Below are 12,946 nucleotides of genomic sequence, written 5' to 3' on the forward strand. Positions count from 1 at the left end.
TGGTTAACAGACACATGAAAAGATGCTCAACATTACTCATCATCAGGGAAATACAAATCAAAACTATAATGAGATATCACCTTACACCTGCCGGAATAGCTATGGTTAACAACACAGGAAACAACAGATGTTGGCAAGGATGCGGAAAAAGGGGACCTTCTTATACTGTTGATGGGAATGCAAACTCGTGCAGTGACTCTGGAAAGCAGTGTGGAGATTCCTCAAAAAGTTAAAAATAGACTATCCTACAACCCAGCAATTGTACTACTAGGAATTTACCCAAAGGATACAAAAATACTCATTTGAAGGGACATGTGCACCACAGGGTTTATAGCAGCATTATCAGCAATAGCCAAATTATGCAAAGAGCCCAAATGTCCACCAACTGATGAGTGGATAAGGAAGATGTGGTATATACATATACAATGGAATATTACTCAGCCATCAAACAGAATGAAATCTTACCATTTGCAACGATGTGGATGGAGCTATGGTATATTATGCTAAGGAAAACAAGTTAATCAGAGAAAGACAAATACCACATGATTTCACTCACATGTGGAATTTAAGAAACAAAACAGATGAACATAGGGGAAGGAGAAAAAAAAAGAAAGGCAAATCACACGAGACTCTTAACTATAGAGAACGAAGTGAAGGTTGCTAGAGGGAAAGTGGGTGAGGGGATGGGCTAGATGGGTGACGGATATTAAAGAGGGCACTTGTTGTGATGAGCACTGGATGTCATATGTAAGTGATGGATCCCTAAATTCTACTCCTAAAACCAGTATTACACTACATGTTAACTAACTAGAATATAAATAAAAACAACAACAACAACAAAAGTGACTTGTGGGGCACGTGACTGGCTCAGTCAGTAAAGCATGTGACCCTTGATCTTGTGGTTTTGAATTCAAGCCCCACACTGAGTATAGAGCCTACTTAAGAAAAAAAAATGTGACTGGTGAAATATCTAGATTATGTATAGTGTTTACTTGATAAGTTATAATTTTCTGTATTTTCCAAAAAAATGCCGAAAATTTAAAAAACTAAGTAATACATTCATTGCCAAATTACTCCTAATATTATTACTACTAATACTGACACTAGTTTACTCTTACGCTTTCAGCTAGCCAAAAACACAGGAAAACCTTTTGTGATGAATCATCTGGCAAGCAAAAGTGTGACCTAGATCAGGTAGCTCAGCCCAGAGAACAATAACGGATGTAATTTCTCTCCAGAACACAGTAAGCAACAGGGAAGAATATTGTTTTTGTAAGTAAATATGAAATGCTGGCAACTTCCTACACTGCCTATTGGTATACATCTCTACTGCCCTTAATTCTTGTTAATATATGCTTAGAAAAGTAAAAACAGTATCTAATATATTTAGGGTTTACCAAGCGCCATTGTCTTAAATGCTTTCCCTGCATCATATTTTCTAATTTATATTCCAAAATATACCTCAAAGTCATCTATTTCTCTCCATCTCCACTGCTAACCACCATGGCCTAGCCACAGCCTTGCCTGCCTAGATAACTATCATAGTTCCCAAATGATGTCCTTACTCACTCTCCCCTTTTCAATCCATTCTCCACACAGTAGTCTGACTGATATTTTGTAAATATTGCCCTTTTTTAAAACCTATGGCCTAAAAGGCACTGATGCTTCTCAAACTTCATTTCATACTCTATGCCCACTTCCCCAAGCCACAGCAGTTTTCTTCTCTGCTCCTGAACACTACTATATGGTCTTTAGGGTTCCTATGCTCTACCTGGACTGCTCTTCACCCTAGATCTTCACGTGACTAGTTCATTTTCATTTTTCATGCCTTGACTCAGTCACCACCTCCTTAGCAGATCTAAATGGAATGGCCTCTACTAGCTACTTTTTAGCCCATCATCTTTTGCAGCACTTAGACATGTTTTCTCATTCTTAGTGTCTGCCCAATGAATGTCTGTCTTGTTCAGCACTAACTACAATGCCTGGCACCCTTTGCTGAACTGAACCTCAACTCACAAAAACCTATGAGGCACACAGTATGATTAGCATCATCTTTCAGTTAACACATCCTATCATAAATTTGAACTATATAGAACTATGCTGTCAGCCTGCCAAAATGGTCTTTTATAGCTGGCAATGTTCCTATAACTTATTCAAAGTGGGGTGGGGGGAGGAGGCACAACAAAAGTGAAAACTTCCACTCTATTTTCCTTAGGGTAATAAATACTACCAGATTAGAGACAGGAATAAAATACAAAAATTTAATTTTTTATTTAAAACTACACTTCTGTTAAACCTCAGATTTAAGCAAAAGCACATATCTGTTAATTTGATATGCAGTACTTAAAGGAGCATCCTCCCATCTCAAATTTTTGTCAAATGAGGTGAGGCATAAATATATGAAAAAATAAGTGCCCCATGCAAAGTCAGAGGAATTTTTTTAAAAAAAGGAAATATTAACTACAGAAACTAAGTCACATTTTTATTCTTTATAAGGATTATGTTTGGGGTGTCGGGTGGTTCAGTTGGTTGAGCTTTCAACTCTTGATTTCAGCTCAGGCCACGATCTCATGGTTTGTGAGATGGAGCCCCATATGGAGCCCAGTGAGGAGCACAGGGCCTGCCTGAGATTCTATTTGTCTCTGCCACTCTCCTGTCCCCACTGACAGGAGCGGCATATATTCTTACTGCACATTTTTTCTAGTTTTACCTAATAGTACAATAGCATTTGCTCATGTCACTAAATATTGTTCTAAATTGATTTTTTTAATGTTGTATACATCACCAGTGCATAATAAAGGCACCATAATATATTTCAGTTTCCAACTCTCCATAACTAAAAATGTTATCAATTTATTATAATGAATAATGAACCTGTGCACACACTGTAATACCTCTCTGCTTATTTCTTTAAAGTAAATCATTTTAAATAGAATCATTGGGTCAGAAAGTATAAACTTTTAAAGTTTTTTTTTTTTTTAAATGTTTATTTTGAGAGACAGCACAAGCAGAGGAGGGGCAGAGAGAGGGAGAGAGAGAATCCCAAGACATGGGGCTGGATCTCACGAAGCCTAAGATCATGACCTCAACCAACTGAGCCACCCAAGCACCTCTAAAGTTCTTTTTGTTCTTTAATGTTCATTTATTTTTGAGAGAGACAGAGTGTGAGCAGGGTAGGGGCAGAGAGGGAGACACAGAATCTGAAGCAGGCTCCAAGCTGTCAGCACAGAGCCCAACGAGGGGCTCGAACTCAGGAAGTGCGAGATCATGACCTAGGCTGAATTGGACACTTACTGGACTGAGCCACACAAGTGCCCCTAGTTCTTTTTTTTTTTTTCTTTCTTTTTTAGTGTTTATTTTTGAGAGAGAGCATGAGCAGGGGAAAGGCAGAGAGAGAGGGAGACAGAGGATCTGAAGTGGACTCTATGCTGACACTAGAGAGCCTGATGTGGAGCTAGAACTCATGAACCATGAGACCATGACCTAAGACCATTCGGATGCTTAAACAACTGAGCCACCCAGGTGACCCCTTTGTATTCTTTTTATATAAAGAATAACTGACCTCCAAAACACTGTTCAACTGTATGTCCCAATGAATAGTAAGGAAGTTCCTGCTTTCCTGTACCCTCCGTATGAGGCATCATTATGGAGAACTTAGCCAATATGCTACAGGCAATGAGTAGCAAATCCTTAAACTAATATTTCCATGCCTACTGGTACGTATGGTAGATTTTTGCATTTTTATTGGCCACTTGAACTCCTTTAATGAACTCTTCATTTACTTATTTTGCCCATTTTTTTACTGCAAGATACACTGGTTTGTAAAAATTCTTTATAAATTAGGGATACTAACTTTATAACTGCACTGTTCAACACAGTAGTCACTGTCCATTGAGCACCTGAAATGTGGCTATTCTGAATTAAGATGTGCTAAACATAAAATGCACACTGGACTTCAAAGATTTAGTACAAAAAATAATGTAAAATATCTCAATTTTTATCTTGATTGCATATTGAAATATTTTGATAATACTGGATAAAATATATTAAAATTGGGGCACCTGAGTAGCTCAGTTGGCTAAGCGTCCGACTTCAGCTCAAGTCATGATCTCATAGTTTGTGGTTTGAGCCCCTCATCGGGTTCTCTATTATCAGAGGCCACTTCAGATCTTCTGTTCCCTCTGCCCTTCCCCCACTAGCGCACGCTCTCTCTCAAAAATAAATATTAAAAAAAAACCCAAGAACTAAAATATATTAAAATTAACACTATCTGTTTTTTACTGTTTCACATTTGGCCATCAGACAACTCAAGATTACATACATGGCTCAATTATCTTTCTTTTGGACAGTGCTGCTCTACAATGTTGTTTTCCTTATCCCCTTGAAACTGAGCTTTCAGTGTACAGGCATTTCTCATTTCTAAGTATGCAAATAAGGCATTGTTTCCCTTAAGGCTTCCTTCTCTCCTTATTCTTTGTAAGTTTTTCCTCCACCACACAGGAATTTAGAAGCATAAACTTTTTCTTGACAAAGAAAAATATGTTTTTGGAACTTTTTCCCAAAAGTTCTTCAAATATCCTTTTCTTCTTACATGCATCCAACTTAAATAGTACCCTTTTTCTAAATGCTTTTTAAAATTTTACCATAATTGTTGTCCTTTTAAAAATTGTTTCGGTATTTCTGGAACTAAAGTTTCACAAAGAAGGCTATTTTTAAAACCTACTACGTGTTTTTTTAAGTGTGAAAACACATTTTAATTTCCTGGTGATAAACATTCCAAAGAACTTTGCAAAGTCATTCTGACTGATGAAATAGGTATTATTATCTGTGGTTCACAGATGGATGAGACAAAGAGTACATAATTTTGGACACGATGACAGTTACAGAGAATAGGGAGTACAAATTACACTATTTCAAATCCTTTCAACTAACACTTAAAGGGCAGTTTAGACTAAATTCAACAGCCAATATACCTAATTTAAGTGTAAAATGCCAAAATTGCTTGGCAATAAGAATCAACTCTGCTAGAAGGTTTACTTGGGGATTTTGGAGTATGGTATAATCAGATGATTCATTTTGTTCATTAGGGAACTGGCTATATTGCCAATATAGAAAAACTCAACTTTTCTATCACCACCAAAAAGCCCCAAGAACAGTGACGTTAAAATTAACTCCTCTGAAATTTTAAGAGCCAGTTTATACATTCATTGCAAATAAAAGACACTCATGTATTCCAATTTTATCTGCACAGCTTAGGCATTACTTTAATTTATATTACTTATCAACTTGAATGACGTGACTACAAGTTCTAACTTCTACTCTGAGGTCACAAACATGCTACAAAGTTTTTCAAACATGAACTTTTGGGAAATGTTTCTGTAAATACTCTGCATACTCAAGAATCTGAGGAATTAGACTAGGGGTGGATATGGTTCTGTTTTTCCCTCTTCGTTCCTATCAGTTCTGGAGAATCAAGCTACAGCATGTCAAGCCATGGCAAAAACAGACACAAGCCTTACTAAAACTGAAAAGTTCCTTGCTATCTTGGAAACTGTGGGACAACTTAAATTTGAGTCAGAAAAGAATGCTGAAGGAGAGGGATAAAAATTCGCGTCAACCACATTTTTCTGAGTTACAGTTCCAGTACACACGTTTTCACCTTAATAAGACTGTTCAATGGAACCGAAGAGTTCTCTTGCTTTTCAGTCTGAAACTGGGTACATTCAATGACTGTGGCACAGTCATACGCTCATACTCAAGAATGATTCGTAAATAATGAGTATTCCCCCCCACAATCCTCCCTACTTTCGGGAAATTTAAGACAAAAGTTGGAGATATGGGAAAAGGGGCAGGGCAAGAAAACCTGCTCGGCCAAAAGCACTCAAAGGTAACTGGTGAGCTCGAAACACCCAGGCACTCTGGGGAGTCAGCAATTTCTCACTGTCCGAAAGGAAAGAGATTGTCACCGGGGACATTGCGATGCAAACGTGGCGTTTCATTTGGTACAAAGTGGTTGGCTTCATGCATGCGACCAGGCCCGAGGGCTACCCGCAAGTTTCCGCGGGGGTCGTTTTAGGGCCAGAGGCGAAACCAGGGTCTGGGAGACCTCTCCAGAAACCCCGCGGGCTGGGCGGGCCGAACTGCAAAGGCGGAGACCCGGAAGGAAGGTTAGGGGGTTGGGGAAGGGCAAGCGGGCGAACTGCCCGAGGCGAAGCGCCGAGACCGGCCTGGTCCTCCAGGTCACCTGCCGCGGAGTCAGCGGCCGGGCCGGTACACTCACCCTGGCGCTCGCTGGAGCCGTGGGCCGCCGCCCTGCAGCGCAGACGGAGCCGGCACAGGGAGGACCAGCTACATCTGTGGGCCGCAGCGGCGGCGGCCAAGCCCGGTAACATCCTGGCGGGGCAAAGGCCCCTATTCGGACACCACCTCCTGCCTCCGCGACGCCGCCGGCAACAACTGACTCCATAGACCGGACACCTGCTAATACTCACGCCTGCGCCGCCAAAGGCGGCCTGGATGACCCGGAAATAGTAACAACATTTAGCGCCGCAGAGCGCGCAGGCAGCGGAAGTGACGTATTCTCGGAGCACGAATCGAGAGGCCTTGCCTCCGCAGACCGTGACGCCACGGCGTGCGCAGGGTGGGGATGCTGCTGGGTTTTGGTGTCCTCTTCGCTTTTTCTGCGTCTGTACCTTTTCGCGTTAGTTGGAAGTCATCGCCTAAGTGGTTTGCATCCTAACAGCTAGGAAAACCGTGGGAGAATTGACAGGGCCTTTTCGGGCGTCTGCCTGCTTCTATTTCTGAGCTCGAAACGTGGGCCATGCTGTTGGAAATGGGAAGAGAGGTGGGAAGGAAGGATGGTGGCCTACTTAACCTCTCTCTCCGGAGCCTTCTTGGATGAGCCCAAGCAGCGGCTAACGTGCCGAACTCAGTACTCTCCAAACCCTGCCCCAGTACGTCGTTCTCCTCTAACACACCAGTGTGTAGCCAGAGTACGTGAAGGCAGGTACTTGCCTTATTTACCTCTGAACCTCGGATTCCCGTATGTAACGTAATAAAGTAAGATTTTAATGTGTTCGAGGTGGGTTAAGCGGAGATGTGCGGACATCGGAACAGGAGTCAGTCTGGTTCTAGAAAGATCGGAACAATACTCACCACGGTGTTGACCTCTGACATGCTCATTCAGATCTTAGCTCAAACTCAAGAGACGCTTTCCTTGACTACGCTGGCTGGAGTAGGGCTGGTTAGTCTCTACCCGGTTGCCTTGTATACTTTTCTTCAAAACGCTTATCACTATTTGAAAGTATCTATCTATCTATCTATCTATCTATTTATTTATTTATTTATTTATTTATTTATTTATTTATTTATTTATTTTTTGCTCAGAATAGAAAATAAGCATCACGGAATCTTGGGTTTTGTACATTGCTGTTTCCCAGGGGGTAAAACAACCGCCAGCACAGAAAATAGAGTAGAATGCATTGTCGTTTGTTTTGAAATCAATCTGAGTAGTTTAACTATGTTCCTACAGAATAGCTCTTTGAAAGGGAAGTAAATTAGTTTGTTCCTAATTTTGAGAGAATCTACAGCCTTTTATGCTAATTAAGTATAACCAGCTTAGTGGGGTCACAGTGAATAAATTATCACAAGAATGGTAAGCAACTTTAACTTCTATGACAAACATAGTTTAATACATTAAGGTTAAATATTCATAACCTCAAGATTATAAAAAATCAGAATATTACTAGAAAGTTCTTGTCTCTTCTTTGTGGATAGATTTTAACAGAAATTCAACTCCATGATACAAAATACATAAAGGCTTAACTCTAACTTTATAGTCATTGTATGTAAATATCCATTAATCTTTGCCATAATGCTAACCTGCTTTGGATTTCTTAAAGTAGCCCCTGGTTTCTTATAGTGGATACTGTATTAATTTTGGTAAACCTCCAGAAGCCTTGACTTGCCAAATAAGTTTGAAGAATAAAGCAGATCTTGCTGTGTTACCTTGTTTAAACCCTCACCATGCTGGATCACATAATAAGGTCTTCATGGCCTTAGATTAAAATACTTACCCAGGGGTCCCTGAGGGGCTCAGTCGGTTGGGCGTCCAGTTCTTGATTTCCACTCAGTTCATGAGATTGAGCACTCAGTTCATGAGATCAAGGGGGGCACTTTGCTGACAGCTTGGGCTGCCCCTCCCTGCTCAAGCATGTCCGCATACTCTCTCACTCGCTCTCTTGCTCTCTCAAAGTAAATAAACTTAAAAAATAAAATACTTCTGCAGCTGTCTTGGTGTTTACACCTTGATGTTAGATACAATGATGTGTTTTCATAACATACTTGTCCTGCTGGGCAGTCTTCAAAATTTCCCCAAGTGCTGAAAATTAAGGAAATGTCAGTTTTAGAGTTCCTTAGAATTTCCCTTGACCCTAAATTCTTTGAGAAATCCCATCCTTTGCAGACTTTGCAGCAGTAAAGCAAAGTACCAAGGTCTACCAAGAGACGTTGCCTTACTGCTGCACCTCAGATACATTCAGCAACTGCCTATATGTAGTAAACAGATAAGAATCCAACATCATGGAGTTTATTTTTCTATGTGAGGAGACAAACTTTTTAAATAGACATATAATTTCAAATAGTGGTATTAGAGATGCCTGACTGACTGGCTGAGTTGGTACAGCATGCGACTCATGATCTTGGGGTTGAGTTCAAACCTCACGTTGGGTTTATTTTTTAAAAATTAGTAGCGGTGGGGCGCCTGGGTGGCGCAGTCGGTTAAGCGTCCAACTTCAGCCAGGTCACGATCTCGCGGTCCGTGAGTTCGAGCCCCGCGTCAGGCTCTGGGCTGATGGCTCAGAGCCTGGAGCCTGTTTCCGATTCTGTGTCTCCCTCTCTCTCTGCCCCTCCCCCGTTCATGCTCTGTCTCTCTCTGTCCCAAAAATAAACGTTGAAAAAAAAAAATTAAAAAAAAATTAGTAGTGGTAAAATATCATATGGTAATTGCCACACCCTCTGTGTGCATTATCTTATTCATAACACCTAAGTAAGTTATAGATGAGGAAACTAAGGCAGAGATCTTGCTGTTAACCACCACACTTTACTTTCTAAGTCAAACGGTTTTATCCTTTGGAAGAAAATGTAGGGTCTTTCAAGATTTGAATGACAACAGGGGCGCCTGGGTGGCTCAGTCAGTTAAGCATCTGACTTTGGCCCAGGTCATGATCTCACAGTTTGTGAGTTCAAGCCCAGCGTCAGGCTCTGTGCTGGCAGCCTGGAGCCTGCTTCGCATTCTGTCTCCCTCTCTCTCTCTGCACCTCCCCAGCTCATGCTCGCACTCTGTCTCTGTCAAAAATAAATAAACTTAGGGGTGCCTGAGTGGCTCAGTTGGTTAAGCGTCTGACTTTGGCTCAGGAGGTCATGATCTCATGGCTTGTGAGTTTGAGCCCCGCATTGGGATCTGGGCTGTTTCAGATTCTGTGTCTCCCTCTCTCTGCCCCTCCCCTGTTCACACTCTGTCTCTGTCTCTCTCAAAAATAAATAAACATTAAAAAAAATTTTTTTTTAAACTTAAAAAAAAGATTTGAATGATATCTTGTTTTCTGAAATATAGGTCAAGAGAGCATTTCCCCATATTTTTTTATGTATGATCAACATGATATTAAGTTTCAAAAAAATAAACTGAATTTTGGGGCGCCTGGGTAGCTCAGTCGGTTGAGCGTCCAACTTCAGCTCAGGTTGCGATCTCATGGCTTGTGAGTTTGAGCCCTGCATCGGGCTCTCTGCTGTCAGCACAGATCCCACTTCAGATCCTCTGTCTCCCTCTCTCTCTGCCCCTCCCTCACACTCTCTCAAAAATAAACATTTTTTTTAAAAAATTGAGTTTCATGAGGATCTGAGATATAAATAGATGCCTAAATTTGGTAACTGTTAAGTCAGATGGATGGAAATAGATGTAGGAAAGAAGTGTCATTTGATTATTACCATACACAACACCTGCAAAGTTTTCCATTAATTCTGAAGGAGTTCCCACATCTTTCAGAAATTGGCTGTAATTAAGCTGACTGTTCTTGGTTTCATCTTGTCTATAGCTTTGGGAAAACAGTGATTCGAAACAAACTTGACCGTTTATGTGGAAAATTGACTTAGATAATCCATTAGAAGATAAAGTGAGTGGTTCTATCATGAGGCATACTAAGAACACAAATTTAATTTTGAACATATATATGTGTTGGCATCGTGTTGCTTTTGGCCTGCAGGATTGAAGGAGGAGGGAGCTTGCCCACCTGAACACTTGAAAAAGAAAATGTTTTACATGTGGATAAAAGGAAGACTGGCCACACCCAAAGGTATCATTCCCTGCTGTACAAGCATGGTCAGAAGCAATGTGGGTCTGCACATATTTTGCATGTATAGCAAACGTCTGCATAAGTAGAGAAAGTGAAATGTGAAGTTGATATGTTTCTGACCAGGCTGCTAATCCCCCTCTCCATTTTTCAGAGGTGTTGAGTGATTTTCCCAAGATCACTCAGCAAGGATGAGCTAGAACATGGAATCAGGCTCCAGTCCTCTAACTACAAATCCGTACGTGTGTGACCATAGGGTGCAGTGGGGAGAGGCAGAGGTTGGTTGTTCTGATAGGTTTTCTCCCCTATATTATTCTGTGAATTAACTTGTTTTTTTAATCGCAATTATTATGTGAAATAACCATATAGTACTCCACTTGCACTCAGTAGGTTCACCCTTTACCACTTCCATCCAGGAATAAGAATTTCTCCAATGTTGACCAAATTCCTGGGTCCTCTTACCTTCTTAGCTCTTATCTTTCTCCATACACTCCTGGCTCCTTTCCTCAGAGGTTAGTGATCAGGGGATTACAGGTATTCTAGCTGGGAAAATCAAATTACTAAATACTCCTGGGGACAGAGGAGACTGAAATGTTTGATAATCTTTATCCTTGAGAAAAATAAGCTGGGGACTGAGAGCATGTAGGTTTGGTACTTTGGGGGAGGGCAGCATTGATGGAGAGAGTTAAACTTCTGCCCCAAAGCCACAGGTGGGGGCACCAAAAGAAATTCTCGTTAGGCTCTTAAAATTTTAACTTTTTATTTAAGTATAATACACGGAAGAAAGCACAAATCCTATGGGCACGGCTCTAAGGATTTTAAATAGGGAACAAAACTGTGTTATCAGCACACAGCATTACCCGCTTCCGAGAAGCTTCTCTTCTAGTCACTACCCTCCCACCCCTGAAGGTAGTATGAATCCTAACAACAGAGATTAATTTCCCGTTTGAGACTTTCTATGTTGTACACTATGTGTTCTTTCATACTACATATGAAAGAGTCTAGTTTCTTTACCTCAAACATTATGTTTGTGGGATTCATATTGTTATGAATTCTCACTGCTATATAGGATTGTATTGTGTGAATATCCCACAACGTACCCATTTTACTGCAGATTAGCATTTGGGTAGTTTTAGTTCAAGACTATTACAAATTATCAATGACCTGTGTATGCATTTCTGATGGACATATTCCTGGGACTAAAATTACTGTATGGTATGCAGACTTCCAGCTTTAGCAGTTGCTAACAGTTTGCGAAAGTAGTTGTACCAATTACCAATAGACACCCCCAATAACAGTATGGGGAAGTTCTGTTTGCTCATGACTGTACCACCATTTGCTACTATCCTTTTTTTTTTTTTTTTTTTTTTAACCTCATGGGAGGTATGGAGTGGTATAACATTGTAGTTTTAATTTGCATTTCCTTGATGATAAATGAAGCTGGATACAATTTCAAACGTATATTGGCTGGTTAGATATCCTTTTCATATCCTAGTCAAGATGATTATTGTCCACCTTTATTTTAGGTTATCTGTGTTTTTCTTATTGATTTGTATGAGCTCTTGATATTTATATTCTGGAAACAAGTCCCTTGTTGGATATGTGTATTACAGATATCATCTTCCACTCTGTGAGTTATCATTTTTTAGTGGTGTCTTTGGAGAAAGGAAGGTCTTCATGTTAAATTATCAATTTTTCCAAATTATGAATTTATTTCACTAATAGTTAATATCTTTTGTGTTCTATTTTAGAAATTTTTACTTATGCTGTGGTACTTGTAAAGTTTTGTAGTGTCTTCAAGACAAAGAAAGGGATATCTCCATCCCCATTTGGATGTTTGCTTAACCACCAAGCTTGGTGATCTATCCCAGTGCTTTAAATTTGGAGGTAATTTTGAGCACGGGGTGGGGGTGGGGGCAGATGGTACACGGAGCAGAGAGAATTCCAATATATAGACTTGGATCCCATCTGATCCTATAGACCTCAAGTTGGGATCACAGACAGTAAATGAGATTGACACCTGTAGACTTGTCATAGAACATGGGGCAACAGATAGGTGTACATCAGATGAATGTACTTCACCACTGCTGCCACGAGTCAGCTGATGGATACTGCAAGTCTTATAAAGAGCTATCAAAACATAGGGAGCTGTTTGGGATTGAATTTCTCCTCAATGGGGCCTGTTGGGAATCCCCATGTGCATTCACTGACAAGGAACTAGATAAGCCACAGGGACCTACAGAAAGGGGACAGCAACCTTACCACACTCATGCACTTAAGACATTACCTGTTTTCCTTGTTGAGCTCCTGACGACACCACCAGAGGAGGAAGCACACGGAAGAGGTGTGTGTAAAGAGAGCTGGAACGACAGGTCTAGTCTACCCTGGAGGGGCGTGAGTATTTTTAAATTAAATTATGAGATTGATGTTTTAAATGAGTAGGACTAAATCTCAGTACCTGGAATTAAGAGTCTAATAAACAGGGAGGCTGCTATCCCAAAACAATGAAGTTCAGCAAAGTACCAAGAATAGAAAATATGAAACTTTCAGGGACATGCCTCTTGAGTTGAGATTCTCAAACTGGTTATACAGTTTTGTCT

The 12,946-nt window shown here is 40.5% G+C and overlaps 1 protein-coding gene across 1 annotated transcript in view; it reads right to left on the minus strand.

Annotated features, from left to right (window-relative positions):
• The window catches only part of SLC30A9 (solute carrier family 30 member 9), a 91,852-nt gene extending 85,295 nt beyond the window's left edge, over positions 1-6,557 (minus strand). The window contains exon 1 of the mRNA XM_045474219.1: positions 6,281-6,557. Within this exon, the coding sequence (XP_045330175.1) occupies positions 6,281-6,392 (112 nt within the window). The 5' untranslated portion in view covers positions 6,393-6,557. The remainder of the gene's footprint in view (positions 1-6,280) is intronic.
• Between the last annotated feature and the right edge of the window lie 6,389 nt (positions 6,558-12,946).

The sequence above is a fragment of the Leopardus geoffroyi genome, chromosome B1 (genome assembly GCF_018350155.1).
Source record: "Leopardus geoffroyi isolate Oge1 chromosome B1, O.geoffroyi_Oge1_pat1.0, whole genome shotgun sequence".
Classification (NCBI taxonomy): domain Eukaryota; kingdom Metazoa; phylum Chordata; class Mammalia; order Carnivora; family Felidae; genus Leopardus; species Leopardus geoffroyi.